Raw genomic sequence first — 16524 nt, 5'->3', positions numbered from 1 at the left:
ATGCAATGTGTAGTTTTCATGAGCATTAAAATGGCGGAAATGATGTTTATGTTGATCTGTATTCCAATTTCCTGTACAGGTTCCGGAACTCTCGGAACCGAGGTAATTCAAAACTTTTTTTTGATGTGTGTATATGTGAATGAATTTGAAGTCTCAGCACATAATAATAATAGCGGTGATAATAAGTCACCGAATGAGCAGTGCTATGACGAAATCCAGCAATCAATACACGGAGGACTGCGTTAGTTCATTTCAATAAGCGTATGTGTTTCGTATTATATGCGTTATCATAGTCATCCCGACGAATTCCACTGCTGAATTCTTCTCTATAAATCATTTGTTTCTGCTGGTTTCTGAGAGACGTTTAGACTATTTTCCTAGTCTTCATCTGCTGGCGAAGAATCCGTGTCCTGTCAGGTGGTGTTATTTAGCCGTTGCTGGTCGTGTCTTTGATCCCCTAGGGTCGTTCCAAGTTGGCCAATAGCAAGCATATTAAATCCATTCAACAATACATTTGCCACCATACACTTACGTTTATGATGGTGAGGCACATAAATGACAAGAGTATCCGACCCAAGCTGTGGCAGACTCTGACACCAATGTACTGAAAATCGTTCTTAAAATGAAAACCACGTTGCTTATAATTTACTGTTGTGAAAATATATCCCTACAGGTTTTGAAATGACATGTCGCAAAGTGTTTCACAGACATGTGTGTTTAATATTGTTGTACATAATTGTGCAACTGCTGGAGGGGAAACATGGGCATTCCTTGATAAGTCTAGCATGGTGGTATCGCACTGTGCTTCAAATGTTTCCTTTGGAGTCCCAATTATGTAATCTCTTATTTCGGTTCATATCTAATCTCACTCAACTTGCCTTTTAATTGCGCTGCATACCCCTCTCGAGATAACAGCATTACTGTTTCAAGTGCTGCAACAGGTACAAAACACTGGAATCTATGTGGGAACGAGAGAGCACGCAGAAACTTTGCCTTTAGCACTTGCCCCGCAGCAGCTCAAGGCTAGGACGACATGGTCGGCACATTGCAGCACATCACTTTCTACAACGGCCAGAAGATGCCCATTGTAGGCCTGGGTACTTGGCAGGTACGTTCCACCTTAAAGTGTCACATACACAGGGTTACCAACCGTCCCGTATTGTAAAGAATCTCCCGTAATTTATGGTTAAAACAACAGTATCGTATGGACCTTTTGCACGGGAGGCTAAAATCCGTATTTAATATTTTTCCGCTAATTTGTCTTCTTCTTGTAACTCGTTTATCAAAATTACATTAATGTTAGGCCTATATGTCGCTGACCAATAAACTGGAATGTGAATCTGACTTACAATACTTTCGTCCGAGTAACAATTAGGTGCACGACATTACATATTTGTTATTACACAGTGCATTTGCCTAATTTAAATAGTAGCCTAAGCCAGTTGTGAAAGTAACTTGAATAGTACAGTCAATGTATTTGTAAAAACATTTTGACGTTTTAGAAATTCCATTATTTAAACTCGGCACTGCGGCTCCAGCTCAAAGGCAATTCAGCGTGGACAATAGGCGTTTGTCGTCAACTGTCAGTACTCGACTGACGTACGAATACGATTAACATCGAAATAAGACAGTCTAGTTTACCTCATAAGCGAGGTGCATGGCTGTGTAGTTATTCAGAAAGGTGGGATAAGTGAACAGCATGTTGCCCTAAGACTGATTAACGTAAGTTTTCTGGTTACTACATTGTGCACGTCGTTCCCTTAGCAAAATTTTAGCTGATGGGCGTAAAAATTGGAAGTTGTCGTGTTGTTGAGTATGGTAAGCTTACTCATACATGCTGATCAACAGACATTCCCTTCGAATCTGTTGGTGTCCCTCTTATCAGCTGTTTTGTTTGGGTACACAGCCACTTCGAAAATCATCTTATTTGTAGGAGGGACTTTATTTCATTTCGTTGCGTATTAGCAAATTCCTCGGTCTTGAGCATTGTGAGGCCAGATGGTGGCTAGAATAACAAAAATAAGACACACATTTTTTGTTACTAGTGTCTATATATTTATGCATAACTGACGAGGATGATTTTATTATTGTTCTTGCGAGTTATGCTAGACAGTGGCTAACAAGCCGAATCCTACGTTGAAAAAAAATAAACTAGCGAAAAATGTATCAAAATGAGTGTTTCACCAAGTCCTCAAAGCGAAATAACCAAAAAACTTTTAGAAACGTTTCATACAAAAAGTAAAAATTTAAATTAACGGCCATTTGATGAAACATTTTTACGTGATGGAAACTGAAGCATGCATTCCTTTACGTTTTTATTATTTCTTGTGTGCTTGAAGTTCTACATTACTATAGTTGTTATAAGGATAACAACACTCATGCTCATAAAATAAAGATAATTCTGATACTGGTGGGTAGTTTGCGGGTTTAAATCACCTCGGGGTATGACCATGCGGTGCATTTGACCTGCGGTCGTCGCACGGTGACGCTGGCAGCAGTTCACATACGCAGAGGTATGTTGGTGCATGTCACAGTACGGTGCAGCGAGTAAGTTTTCAGACGTGCTAATGATGACTCTGTGTTGAAACTGGCTCAGAGAACACATATTGATGACGTTATGAGGGGAAGAATACTAGGGCGACTGGAAGCTGGTCAAACACAGCCGGTCGTAGCACGGGCCCTCCGTGTGCCATAAAGTGTGATCTCAAGATTATGGCAACGATTCCAGCAGATAGGAAACGTGTCCAGGCACTACATTACGGAACTTCCACAGTGTACAACACCGCAAGAAGACCGATATCTCATCAGTGCCCGAAGACGGCCACGGAGTACTGCAGGTATCCTTGCTCGAGACCTTACCGCAGCCAATGGAACAGTTGTCTCCAGACACACAGTCTACAGACGACTGAACAGACATGGTTTATTTGGCCGGAGACCTGCAAGGTGCATTCCACTGACCCATGGTCAAAGAAGAGCCCGTAAAGCCTGGTGTCAAGAACACAGTACATGGTAATTGGAACAGTGGTCCCAGGTTATGTTCACAGACGAGTCCAGGTATAGTCTGAACAGTGATTCCCGCCGGGTTTTCATCTGGCGTGAACCAGGAAGCAGATACCAACCCCTTAATATCCTTGAAAGGGACCTGTATTGAGGTCGTGGTTTGATGGTGTGGGGTGGGATTACAATTGGTGCACGTACACCCCTGCACGTCTTTGACAGAGGAACTGTAACAGGTCAGGTGTATCGGGACGTCATTTTGCACCAGTATGTCCGCCTTTTCAGGGTCGCAGTGGGTCCCACCTTTCTCCTGATGGATGATAACGCACGGCCCCACCGAGCTGCCATCGTGGAGGAGTACCTTGAAACAGAATATATCATGCGATGCTATCTGGGATGCTATCGGCCGACGTATCGCTGCACGTCTTCAAACCCCTAGGACACTTCAGGAGCTCCGACAGGCACTGGTGCAAGAACGGGAGGCTATACCCCAGCAGCTGCTCGACCACCTGATCCAGAGTACGCCAACCCGTTGTGCGGCCTGTGTACGTGTGCACGGTGATCATATCCCACATTGATGTCGGAGTACATGCGCAGGAAACAGTGGCGTTTTGTAGCACATGTGTTTCGGGACGGTTTTCTCAACTTATCACCAATACCGTGCACTTACAGATCTGTGTCGTGTGTGTTCCCTAAATGTCTATGTGCCTATGCTATTAGCACCAGTTTTGTGTAGTGCCACGTTGTGTGGCACCACATTCTGCAATTATTCTGATTTATGAGCATGAGTGTAGATTATCTCGCCATGATTTGGAGAACATGGTAATTAACGGGTACTGCAGTCAAGTGAATGTTCAGTTCTTGATGTAAGCGGAAATGAATAACGTTACGTTATACTATACATGTGAAGCACTAACCTAGACTTAATTTTTGCTGCAGATAACAACGATAATTCGTGTAGCGTAAAGTGTATTAAGTGGTTTAATTCTATTTTTAACAGTATAATCTGTGTTGTAATGCGCAATACGTGTGCGTGTTTGCTGCAGGATAGTGAAAGACTAGACTTTGCAGACTATGGGTTGAAATTTCACTGGAGTGGCTGTAGTGGTTAACTGAATTTGGAACTCAACGAAGCTCTCCCGCAGAACTGCAGGCTTTGCAAAAAAGAGAAGAGAATCGCTGGGCAAGCAGAAAAGATGTGAGCCTGTCTGGCTGAAGAAGCTCACGCGGAATTTGAACTAGATAGGCTGAAGGAGGAAAAAGATCTTGGAAAGTGGGTAAAGGTAAGAAGCAATGGGCGAAACATTTAAGCTAACAGTATCGAACAAATTTGACTTGTTACCCGAAGTAGGAGGGGAAGATCCTCATCCAGCTGCAGGTCATAGTAGGGTGCAGCAGACTTCTAGGAAAGAGACTCGTGTAGGTTGGTACAAAAAGTGAGAATGGGAAGGAAAATGTCTTGCTGCTAGGTAGTAACCATGGGGGAAGGGGGGAAGGTGGAGGGGGGGGGAGGGCTAGCCCGCATGGTACAGGACAAATCAGGAACAGGGTACCAGGTCACAAGTACTGTGAAGCCAAGTACTAGGCTTATTGTCAGCCAGGTGACAGAGGACATCGGAAATTTGCGCAGTGGTTTTTGCAAAGAGGATCAGGTTACTACAGTAGTTAGAGGAGGGAACAGCCTGACTAAGAATAGCAATTACGGCATTAGGGGTGACCTGGATGAAACAGGAGCAGCAACCACACACACAGATGTGAGTTTTGCGGAGGTTCTGCAGTACCGTGGCCAGTCATGGATTAACAATGCTGTGAGCTTTGCAAACACTGAGATGAGCAGGTTGGTGCTGACTGTAAAGAGTGCGTGTGCGTTACTACAAATGTGAGATGGGGATATACTAGGCTTGGTCTACATATGAATAGCAGAGAGAGAAAGGTAGCCTGACTGGGCTTATTGCAGGTGATATATGGGGGGCACCAACGCCAAGCAAGAGCCCTGTGGTTCCTTGTGTCAGAGGAGCGCCTTTGTTTAATGAGGGAAACAGGACTGAGGCACCATATTTTGAATGAAATGAATATAACACAAGAGCCCCACTAAACGATTAAGATTGCACAGAAATTTAAGGTTAATTTATTTCATCAAAATATTGAAAGACTGAGTAATGAGACAGAAGAGCCTTTTGTCTTTTCGGGAAATTTACAGAGCTCTGAAAAGATAGACTTGCTCTGCCTGTGTAAGCACCACATAGCCAGAGGTTAGATAAGTTGCATATAAAAGATTACACTGTAGCAGCTGATTGATGCAGATCTGACATGGGAAAAGGAAGAGTTGTTACATATATTAAGACACAACACAACTTCAAAAACGTGAGGCACTTAGATTTTATAATCATCAGCACATAGAAATATGTGCTTGTGAATTAGTACTGAAAAATAGTTCACTTTTAATTGTAACAGTATATAGATTTTCACTGGGAAATTTTGAACTGACGGATAAAGGAGACAGTAGGACCCTACTGGATAATATTTGCTTTAGTGAAGCTCAAAGTAAGAGAAGAACTATTGATTCCATAAGAGATAGACTCTTTTATCATGATGTATAGTTAATTAGGGCAAATATAATAGTGCATTTTAGTATGGAAACTCTTCAGTGGAAATCAGTTAGAATAATTAATGACATCACGACAAATGTTTTTAAGAGAACTTTACATGAGATGACCTGGGATGAAATTTTTAATAAACCAATTACAAACATAAAATTTAATCTCTTCCATAATAAATTCATATCATTATTTGAAAATAGCTTTCTGAATGAGCTAATCAGAAAGGACACTAAACTGCCACGTAAAAACCCATGAATCGCTATAGGAATCAGAATATCTCGTGCAAGGAAAGCGGAAATGTATCTCTTGGCAAGAACAAATAGGTAGTTGCACACTTCAAAAATTACTCAAAGTTACTGAGAAATGGTTTAAAAGTCAATGAATATGCAGATACTGACAGAAATCAGTAATTTCGATGACAGACTTAAGGCTACATAGAATGTAACGAAATGAAAGACAGGGAAACCAGCCACAGAACAGTATAACGTCACAATTGAATTAAATGGAATGGCTGTAAATGATAAGGCAGAGCTAGCAAATGTATTTAATAATCATTTCTTAAACATAGTAGAAAGCATAAGAACAAACAGTTCAACAGAAAAGGCACAGCAGAATGTTGAAAATGTAGCTCTCATACAGTTCAGTTATATAAATGTATCACCAACTTCTCCTTCTGAAAAGAAGAATATTATACATTCTCTCAAAAATGAAAGCTTACCTGGTTTTGACGGTATCTCCAATGGGGTACTAAAAATTTGTTTCCATATGAAAAGTCTGGCTCTGAGCACTATGGGACTTAACATCTGTGGTCATCAGTCCCCTAGAACTTAGAACTACTTAAATCTAACTAACCTAAGGACATCACACACATCCATGCCCGAGGCAGGATTCGAACCTGCGACCGTAGCGGTCACGCGGTTCCTAAATGAAGCGCCTAGAACCACACGGCCACATCGGCCGGCGAAAAGTCTGGTCTTATCTGAAGTTCGTAATGCTTCACTAACTCAAGGCATTTCTCCAGAGAGACTGAAATATGCCATTGTCAAAATCCATCATTAAGAAAGGTGGTAAGAGACATGTCAATAGCCGCGCGAGATTAGCCGAGCGGTCTAGTGCACTACAGTCATGGACTGTGCGGCAGGTCCCGGCGGAGGTTCGAGTCCTCCCTCGGGCATGGGTGTGTGTGTGTGCTTGTCCTTCGGATAATTTAGGTTAAGTAGTGTGCAAGCTTAGGGACTGATAACCTTAGCAGTTAAGTCCCATAAGGTTTCACACACATTTGAACATTTGACATGTCAATAACTGCCGACCTGTTTCACTGCTGACAATTCTTTTTTAATTTTTGAGGTGGTGATGTATTCTAGAATAGTATCTCACCTTTGTGACGATAATATACTCAGCAAAACACAGTTTGGGTTTCAGAAAGGTCGCTCTACTAAGAATGTCATTTACATGTTCACTACCAGATTAAATAATAAAATAGCGCCGTTGGTATTTTCTGCGACCTATCTAATGCATTTGACTGTGTGAATCACAGTACTCTCCGAGATAAATTGAAGTGTTATGGGACTGATCTTACAGCCGACGAATGGATAACGTCATACCCATCAAACAAAAAGTATGCAGGAAGTTGCACTTAGTAATTCAACCTACATAGGGTACATAATTCTTACTGTGGAGAAATCACATATGGGGTGCCGCAACGCTCAGTTCTACTATTGTTGATCATCTGTGTAAACGATATTCCGTCAAATAAACAAGCAGATTTAGATCCTTTTTCAGATGACCACTAGAAATGTTATCCGTCCAAGCATTCATCTGGAAACAGAAGAATTGGGGAACAATGTCCATGAAGTATAACTGAGTGATATTCTGCGAGTGGTCTCACTCTCAGCTTTAAAAAGATAAAACGTATTCAGTTCTGAACATCTAGAGATACAACATCAGTGATAAGTGTAACACATGCTGAGAAAATAATAAGAAGTTAGGTGGGAGCTTAAAAATTCCTAGATATCCATATTGAACATAATTTAAACTGGAAAATGCAAATTTTGGAATTCCTAAAACAACTAAGTTCACCCACATTTGCACTTAGAATCATTGAAAATCTTGGCTAGATACAAATCTGGAAGTCGACATATTTTGGATATTTTTATACAAAAATCTCATATGGAATAATGTTCTGGGGTAACTCATCTTTAAGAAAGACACTCTTCACTGCGCAAAAACGTTCTACAAGAATAATATGTGGTGAGTAGATAGGAAATGTATGTTCTGGACCAATTACCAAAATCAGCTATTTAAACCCCATTTTATGCTATTTTTAGACCATTTTACATCGAAATCAGCTATTGTTCATATTTTTACTATGATACAACCACAAAATTATGGAAATGCATAAAGTGTCTCTTTTAGATAGTACTATATACATATATACAACATTTATAATGGTGTTGAATAGTAAAAATATATACAATTATAGATGGTGTTGGTTATTCTAAATATTTACTTATATACAATTGCTAATAATGATGTTTATATAGTAAATACATATATACAATGAATGATGATGAAACAATAATACACAATATATTTACATATATAAAACATAGACAACAAATAGTGGACAACAAATACTTACATTTTTTTCTATAATAAATGGACAACATATCAAAGAAGTGTACTAAATGCGATATGGTAAAAGATATATCTGAATATGGACTTAAATTAAGTAAACCAAGATCTATATGTAAGAAATGTATTAATCAAGATAGAAAAAATAGATATCATCCAAAGAAAACCAGTTACATTCAAAATGAAACAGTACAAAAATGTACTAAATGTGAGATGATAAAAGATATATCAGAATATGGAATGAAATTAGGTAAACCAAGATCTATATGTAAGAAATGTATAAATCAAGATAGAAAAAATAGATATTATTCAAAGAACACTAGTAACATTCAAAATGAAATACAAAATGATGATAGTAGACTAGTTCAACAATTCGAAAAAGCAGTTCAAATTGATATACCTGATGATATACATTATCCATCTGAATATTATGCACCTGAATATTGTCAAAATTGTTCACAATGGAGTATTGTTGGTAGAAGATGTTATATCTGTAATCCTGATAAAGTAAGTGTTCATAATAATAAAAAATATAGATTTAAATATTTTAATAAACATTTAATGAACTTACGTATAACTATAGAAAATGGTGCAATAGTAGATATGTTTACTGGTTATGAAAAGGATCGTATTATAGAGTTATTTGAAATGTTTAATCACTTTTACAAAGGTAAATCATTACCATACAAATATATAATTGCAAAAATAGCTGAACTATTAAATATTAAACATCAAATAAAAATACAAAACACAAAACGTAATATTAGTATATGGGATCAATTTTTAAATGAGAAAAAGAAACATGAAGAAAATGAGTATAAGAAACAAGAACATGAAGATGAAGATATTGATATATGGGATTAAAAGTTCTCTGTCAGTATTCTGTGTTGTGCATCATAAGTGAGATTTTTCTTTCCATACATGACTATGTAGGCTAGTGTATTATCAGGTATTTTATCCTTAAAAGTAGCACATAACTTCATAGTTGTTTTTTGTGTAACTACTGTATTTTTTCTATGTGCCATATTAATTACATAAATAGGATAATTTGTTATATAATTATATGGATTAATATCAACATTTCCATCTCCATTTTGTTTTAACCTTTTAAAATCACGAAATGAATCATAAGCTTTCAAATAATCGTATGGTGGATCTAAATTCCACATTTCTTGAGGAAATAATTCATTTCTTCCATTTTTCAGATATAGGTTTTGTAACATAACATGATCGTATAATGATGAATCAAGCAATTGATTATTTTTACGATTAGTTTGAAATACAACAAATATAAAGTAAGGCATATCAAATTCCATTGAGTTATAATAATTTGTGATGTCTAATTCGAATTTTTCCTTACCATTTAATCCAGCTACTTCTGCAGTTTGCAATTCATTGAATGATATTGGTATTTTTGGATTTTTCAGTATATTTTCTCGTAGTTCAAGTTCATAATTAGGTTCAAATTTAACAACGGGTACACGAATTTCCATATTCTCAACTATGATTTTACCTTCACTTGGAAGTGTATCTTTAATTTCAACTCCAGCATTATTATAATCAGCCCATCTCAAAATACAATCATTTGCACTTGATGACCATGTGAAACATACAGTAAGATCACCTTCAAACATCATTTCTAAGTAATCATTAAAAAATCCACCTAACATTTCCAATGGATACAATACTTCATTTTTCTTCTTTCTTAATTTTCCATTGTTAACTATATGTCCTTCCATACTTATTTTATCAGTAACACATGATGTTAAATGCAACAGAACTGATGATGAAATAAATGGATGTTCAATTCTAGATAAAACATGATTACCCTTTCTTATGGTTATAAAGTCAAATAGTTTTGCTACATAGTTATCAATTAGCATCTTATTGGATTTTCCATCATATGTTGGATAATCAGTTCCATCATTTTTAATAATACTAAAATTCATGTACAATTGAGACATATTAGGATGCAACCATCCATCACCAACATGTATATTAATTTCTGTATCCTTATTGGGAATATTTAGGTTATTTTTTGTTTTCTCATTCACTGGAAATGATTGAAATTGATAGCTTTCAATCTTCTTCATTTATTAAGAAGAAAAATTTGTCATTTCATCTCCAATATAACTGTTATTTGTGCCCCATTGAAATCAATTAAATTATCATTGTCATCAGTTATAGTTACTTCTAAATCATATATTTTATCATGAATAGGAACAAATAATGGATGCGATGGTTCATATATTATTGGTGCACCAAATTCAACATTTGGTTTAAAAGAAGCAATAATATTAGTTTCTCTATGAAAATGATCATTATGCTTTATATACATACCATCAGCTAAATTAAAATTAATATTAATTAATTCAAATGGTATAATTTTAGGTACATCATTTGCAACAGTTCTTTGTTTTGGATTAATTGTTTGATTACTAAAACCTAACAGAGGTGCTATACTATCTTCTTTTTGTATATCCATATATATTTTATTATCACTCTCAATAACAACCCTATTTAAAAGTTCATCTGCTTTAATATTTATATTAGGGTTTTTTGTATGAATAAATTTTTCTATATTTTTTAAATTATATTGACCAATAGGAAATACAATTGTTTCACCATCACAATATAATTTATTATTTTTAGATGTTATATTAGGAGTTAAAAATGTTGTATAAAATCCAACTAATGCTACACTATTAAAGTTATCTCTAATAGGTACATTTAATCTTTTTTAAGTACTGATGAACTACCACTCAATTGAAGTAATCTACTCATTTATTATTAATTAAATGAACAAAATTGATTGGGAACCAAAAATTAGAATACCAGAGAAAAAGGTAAAAAATAAACATGGTAAACTGTTACCTAATTCAATTAGATGTGCAATTATAGGACCAAGTGGATGTGGTAAAACAACATTAATGATTGATAACTATTTATTAGCACCAGGCTGGTTAAATTGGGATAAAATAAACCATGTATATATTTATTCTAAAAGCTTAGATCAATCAAAATATCAACAACTAATTAAAAAATGTAATAAAATTGAAGATATAACAGGTGATTCATTAGCATCATTTATTAGTAGCAATGATGACATTGTGCCATTAGATGATTGCGATGATAATTCAATTGTAATATTTGATGATTTTATACTAGAAAATCAAGATACAGTAAGAGAATATTTTACTAGAGGTAGACATAAAGGAATTGATTGTTTTTATTTAGCTCAAACTTACTCAAAAATACCTAAACAGTTAGTCAGAGATAATCTGAATTTCTTAAATATATTTAGACAGGATGATACAAATCTACATCATGTTTATAATGAATTTGTTGGTGGTGATTTAAAATTTAATGAATTTAAAGAAATATGTAGTAAATGTTGGAATGATGAATTTGGTTTTATAACAATAGATATAACAAGAAAATGTAATAATGGAAAATATAGAAATAAAATACAACATTTCATAAGAACATAAACGTAAACATAAACATGAACATAAATGTTAACATAAACATAAATGTTAAACATAAACATAAACGTTAAATGTCAACACAAACATCAACATAAACACATTTTCATTCTAAATAAATGTTTACGAAATATGATCCAGCTATAGTTAAACAAGCTAAACGTAATAGAAAAAAAGTAGAAAAATTAAAAGAACAATTTAAAACATGGAAAAAACAACCAAGAACAGAATATGAAAAATATAAAAAAGAGGATCAACCTGTTATTGATGCTATAGAACAAGTAAAACAAGGGCTTGAAGAAATAGGTGATAATGTTCTGAAAGCTTTTGAAGGAAATAGAGAGGTAGAAAAACAAATAATTCCATATCATATACCACAAATCACACAATATGATAACTACAGTGATTTAAATGAATCAGAAATTGATGATGTATTGAGTAAATATGAAGAAGAGAAAAAATTAAAAAAAATTAATATAAGTGAAAGAATGTTAAAATATATCAATCATAGTGAGGATCCAGTTTTTGGATTAAGACCTGTTGGAATGTTTAAGTACATTGGTAAATTACCTGTAGAATTCAAAGGGGATAAACTAATCATTGGCGGACATGAATATGATGGTACAGATGGATTAATGAACCTTTTACTAAAAAACATGTTACTATGGATGATTTGAATGATAAATTTTATCCTGTTGATTTATCAAATTATGCAGATATATTATACAATTCAGATGCATTATATTCTGATAAAAATCCAAATAAAATAAAATCAAGTAAAGGTGTTAAATACAATAATTTGATAAAAGAAATTGTTGATATTTATTTCCCCCAAAAAAGAAAACAAACTAGAGATTCATCAGATTATTCAGATGTGTCCCCAACCAAATCAGGTACAGGATTTGTTAAAAAATATAGTGAAAAACCAGTTGAATATATATGGATGTTAGACAACTAATTGATAGATTAATGATAATTCATGGTGAGGAAATGGCTGGTAATAATAATTATTACAATGAAAAAGTAGGAATAACTAAAATGTTAACAAATAAATTTAATGATTTTATAATTAATGATCCAAAAGGTATTCCATATTTAATTAGGTTCTTGAATAATATACCACATACATTTTGGAAGAATGAAAAATATGGTAAAGGATTGGTAAATACATTAACTAATAAATTACCGTTTGAAATGCATCTACCTGGTTATAATTATTGTGGACCAGGTACAAAATTAGATGAAAGGTTATCTAGAGGTGATAAAGGTATAAATCCATTAGATGAAGCATGTAAACAGCATGATATTGCATATAGGGATAATAAAGATATAGAAAAAAGACATATAGCTGATAAAATATTACAAAATGTAGCAAAAGAGAGAATGTATAGTTCAGATGCATCATTAGGTGAAAAATTAGCTTCTACTGCTGTTAGAGGTATAATGTATACTAAAAGAAAATTAGGAATGGGACTATATCTTGATGAGATAGATGGGATTTTTAATCTATATAAATGAATACATTCAGTATTGACTATACTTTACTACCTAGTGGAAAAATTAAACCAAAAGCACTTAAAATTAAAGCCAATAATGATCAACTAAATAGTATTGATCAGTTTTTATCTAATGCTCAAAAAAGAAAAAGAGATAAAAAAATTGGTGGTAATTTACTTATTACACTAGGTATTCCAGTTGTGAAAAAGATTATTGAATATCTAACAAAAAAGAAAGAAGGTAGTGGATTAACACAACATGAAGGTGGATTTTTACCATTATTATTAGCTGCATTACCATATTTAGCATCAATTGGTACAATAGCCAGTGGTGCTGCAGCTGTTGCTAGTTCAGTTATGAATAAAAAGAAAAATGATGCTGAATTAGCTGAATTAAAGAGGCATAATATGGAAATGGAGAAAAAAGGTACAGGGTTAAAAAAACGATGCAAACAATAATGAAAATGTATCCAAAAGCATTGAGTAATTTTGATTTAGAAAATATAGCTAAAAAACTAAAAATTAAACATTTTAAAGGTGTTTTTATGATAGATGAGTTATCTAATAAAAAACCTAAAAATAATGAATGTGGAATAGTAAATTTAGACACATCTGATCATGTTGGTACACATTGGATATGTTATTATAAGAATAATGATGGTAAATTTGTATTTGATTCATTTGGTGGTAATATACCATATCAACTAGTTAAGTATTTAGGTGAAAATGAATTATAATACAATGCAATGAGAATGCAAAATTATGATGAAGTAATATGTGGGCATTTATGTATATTTGTGTTAAAGCTATTATCAGATGGTTATAAATTCAGTGATATTTTGAATCTAATAAATGGACATTTTTGGAAACAAACTATGGCCTAAAAATGCGCAAAATAATGGAAAAATAAAGACGAATGAAATAGAAGAAAAAATTGAAACAGAAACAAATAATTTAGTGAAGGAATTTCAAAAAGAATTGCATAAGATTTTTGGAGTTACAAAAACATATATTACTTTTACAGGTAGACGATTAGTAAATATAAAAGATCCAGTTAGTGGTTACGATGCAGTTACAAAACAGTATTTAGAGAAAGAATATGTTACGAAACCTGAATACATGTCTATTTTAACACAATTTAATAATTATGTCAACAAAACGGAATTTAATGAAAAAGTACCAGATCTAACAAATTACTTTACAAAAAAGGAGATTGAAAAGGCTTTTTCAGATTATTTCTCAAAGTCAGATTTATCGCCATACATAAATAAAATAAATAATCTTGAAAATAAGATACATGATAAATTGGTTTTTGACATTACTTTTAACGATTCTACTGAGTGTCAGAAATGTGTAATTCCATATTGGCTTATGGTCAAGAAAGTTATAATAAATGCATATACTGTTGAAAATGTAATTGTTAATCCTAAAAGCTTTAAAATGTCTATATTTCCTAAATCAACTACACCTTTCACTGATTTCCCACAGTTGATAAAAAGTAATGAAAGTTTATGTATACATTATGATGGATCAATTCAATTTAAGCCATATAGAGCAAAGGTTTATGTATTTGGCGATTTATTTACATTTCCTGATGATTAATAACAATTTTAAGCTATATAAATGAATGATCACATATATTGTTTAAAGTGTAAAACATTTACAGATACACATGACTTACATAGATCAATAACTAAAACTGGACGTAATAGAATTGAGGGTATATGTGTAATATGTAAAACAAAAAAGAGTAAATTTTTAAAAAAAATTAATTGTAAGTAGAGAAAATATAATAAATGACTTACATAAACCAATGAGAAAAAATTACAATAGAAGAAAAGTAGAATCATTTGGAATAGATGATTTATGGCAGGCTGATTTAGTTGAAATGGATTCGGGTAATTTAAAAGGTATATCAAAAATAAATAAAGGATATAAATATATGTTAACTGTTATTGATGTATATTGTAAATATGCATGGGCTATTCCAATGAAGGATAAATCAGGTGAAAATGTAGCAAATGCATTTGATAATATATTTAAAATCAGATCACCTAAACATTTACAAACAGATAATGGAAAAGAATTTTACAATAAATATTTTAATAAACTAATGAAAATATATAATATTAATCACTATTCTACATTTACTGAAATTAAAGCATCAGTTGTAGAACGGTTTAATAGAACACTAAAAGAGAAAATGTGGAAACAATTTGATATTCAAGGTAACTACAAATGGGTTGATATATTACAAAAACTAGTAAATGACTATGATAATACTAAACATAGTACAATAAAAATGAAACCAATAGATGTTAATGATAAAAATTATAAACCAAATGCTACTGTAGTATATCCATATAAAGCTAAATATTCTATTGGGGATCAAGTTAGAATAAGTAAATTAAAAGGAATATTTGAAAAAGGATATACAGCTAATTGGTCAACAGAATAATTTGAAATTGAAGATGTTATTTATTCAGATCCAATTACATGTAAATTAAAAGATATTAAAGGTAATTTCTATGAACATGAGATACAGAAAACAAAATATCCAGATGTATATCTTATTGAAAAGGTATTAAGAACAAAAGGTGATAAAGTATATGTTAAATGGTTAGGATTTGATAATTCACATAATAGTTGGGTTAGTAAGGACAACATAATTACGTGAATAATTTATATATATATATATAAATGAAGAAGTTTGCACTTCTGTTTTTTCTATCTGTCTGTTATCCTGATGATGATGTTTCTACATTCATTAATCAGTTAAATGACGAATCTTTGAATTATGTATATGATCTGAATGGTGAGGAAATATGTGTTGTTTATGAATATTTTAAGAAACAAACTGTTTATTTTTTATATAATAAATGAGGCTGATAGAAGTCATATCTAAACTTGAAGGATTAAACATTGATTTTTATTTACATAATAATCTTAGAATTAGTTATATTAAATATGAAAAAATGTTGTATACGACTTATAGAATTATTATTTATAATTATGATGAAAAGGTATTTCTAAATTTTAAAGAATCAATTACATCATCTGATTGGGAATTTTCTTCAACTATAGATAACCATATTATTGATTTATATTTTAGTGATAAGAATGAGAATATTAAGATTGAATTTTTTAAGTCTATATAAATGAAAACAATAATATTCTTATTGTTGTTTAAAATTATATATGCCAATGATAAGAGTAAAGCAATAAAGTATTTAAGTGATTATGGATATTTAGATATTACAAATGTTAATGATAATACTCATGTTAGTGATGATACATTTAGAGAAGCATTAA

At 32.9% G+C, this 16524-nt stretch overlaps 1 protein-coding gene across 2 annotated transcripts in view; it reads left to right on the top strand.

The window, feature by feature from the left end:
- The first annotated feature begins 972 nt into the window (after nt 1–972).
- LOC126210624 (1,5-anhydro-D-fructose reductase-like) overlaps nt 973–16524 on the top strand; it is a 111361-nt gene continuing 95809 nt past the window's right edge. For both annotated transcript variants that reach the window (XM_049939917.1, XM_049939916.1), the window contains exon 1: nt 973–1108. In XM_049939917.1, coding sequence (XP_049795874.1) covers nt 1034–1108 — 75 coding nt within the window. In that variant the 5' untranslated portion in view covers nt 973–1033. The remainder of the gene's footprint in view (nt 1109–16524) is intronic.

Source organism: Schistocerca nitens, chromosome 10, assembly GCF_023898315.1.
Source record: "Schistocerca nitens isolate TAMUIC-IGC-003100 chromosome 10, iqSchNite1.1, whole genome shotgun sequence".
Lineage (NCBI taxonomy): Eukaryota > Metazoa > Arthropoda > Insecta > Orthoptera > Acrididae > Schistocerca > Schistocerca nitens.
The sequence above is the reverse complement of the archived record's forward strand: the minus strand, read 5'-3'. Positions and strand labels throughout refer to the sequence as shown.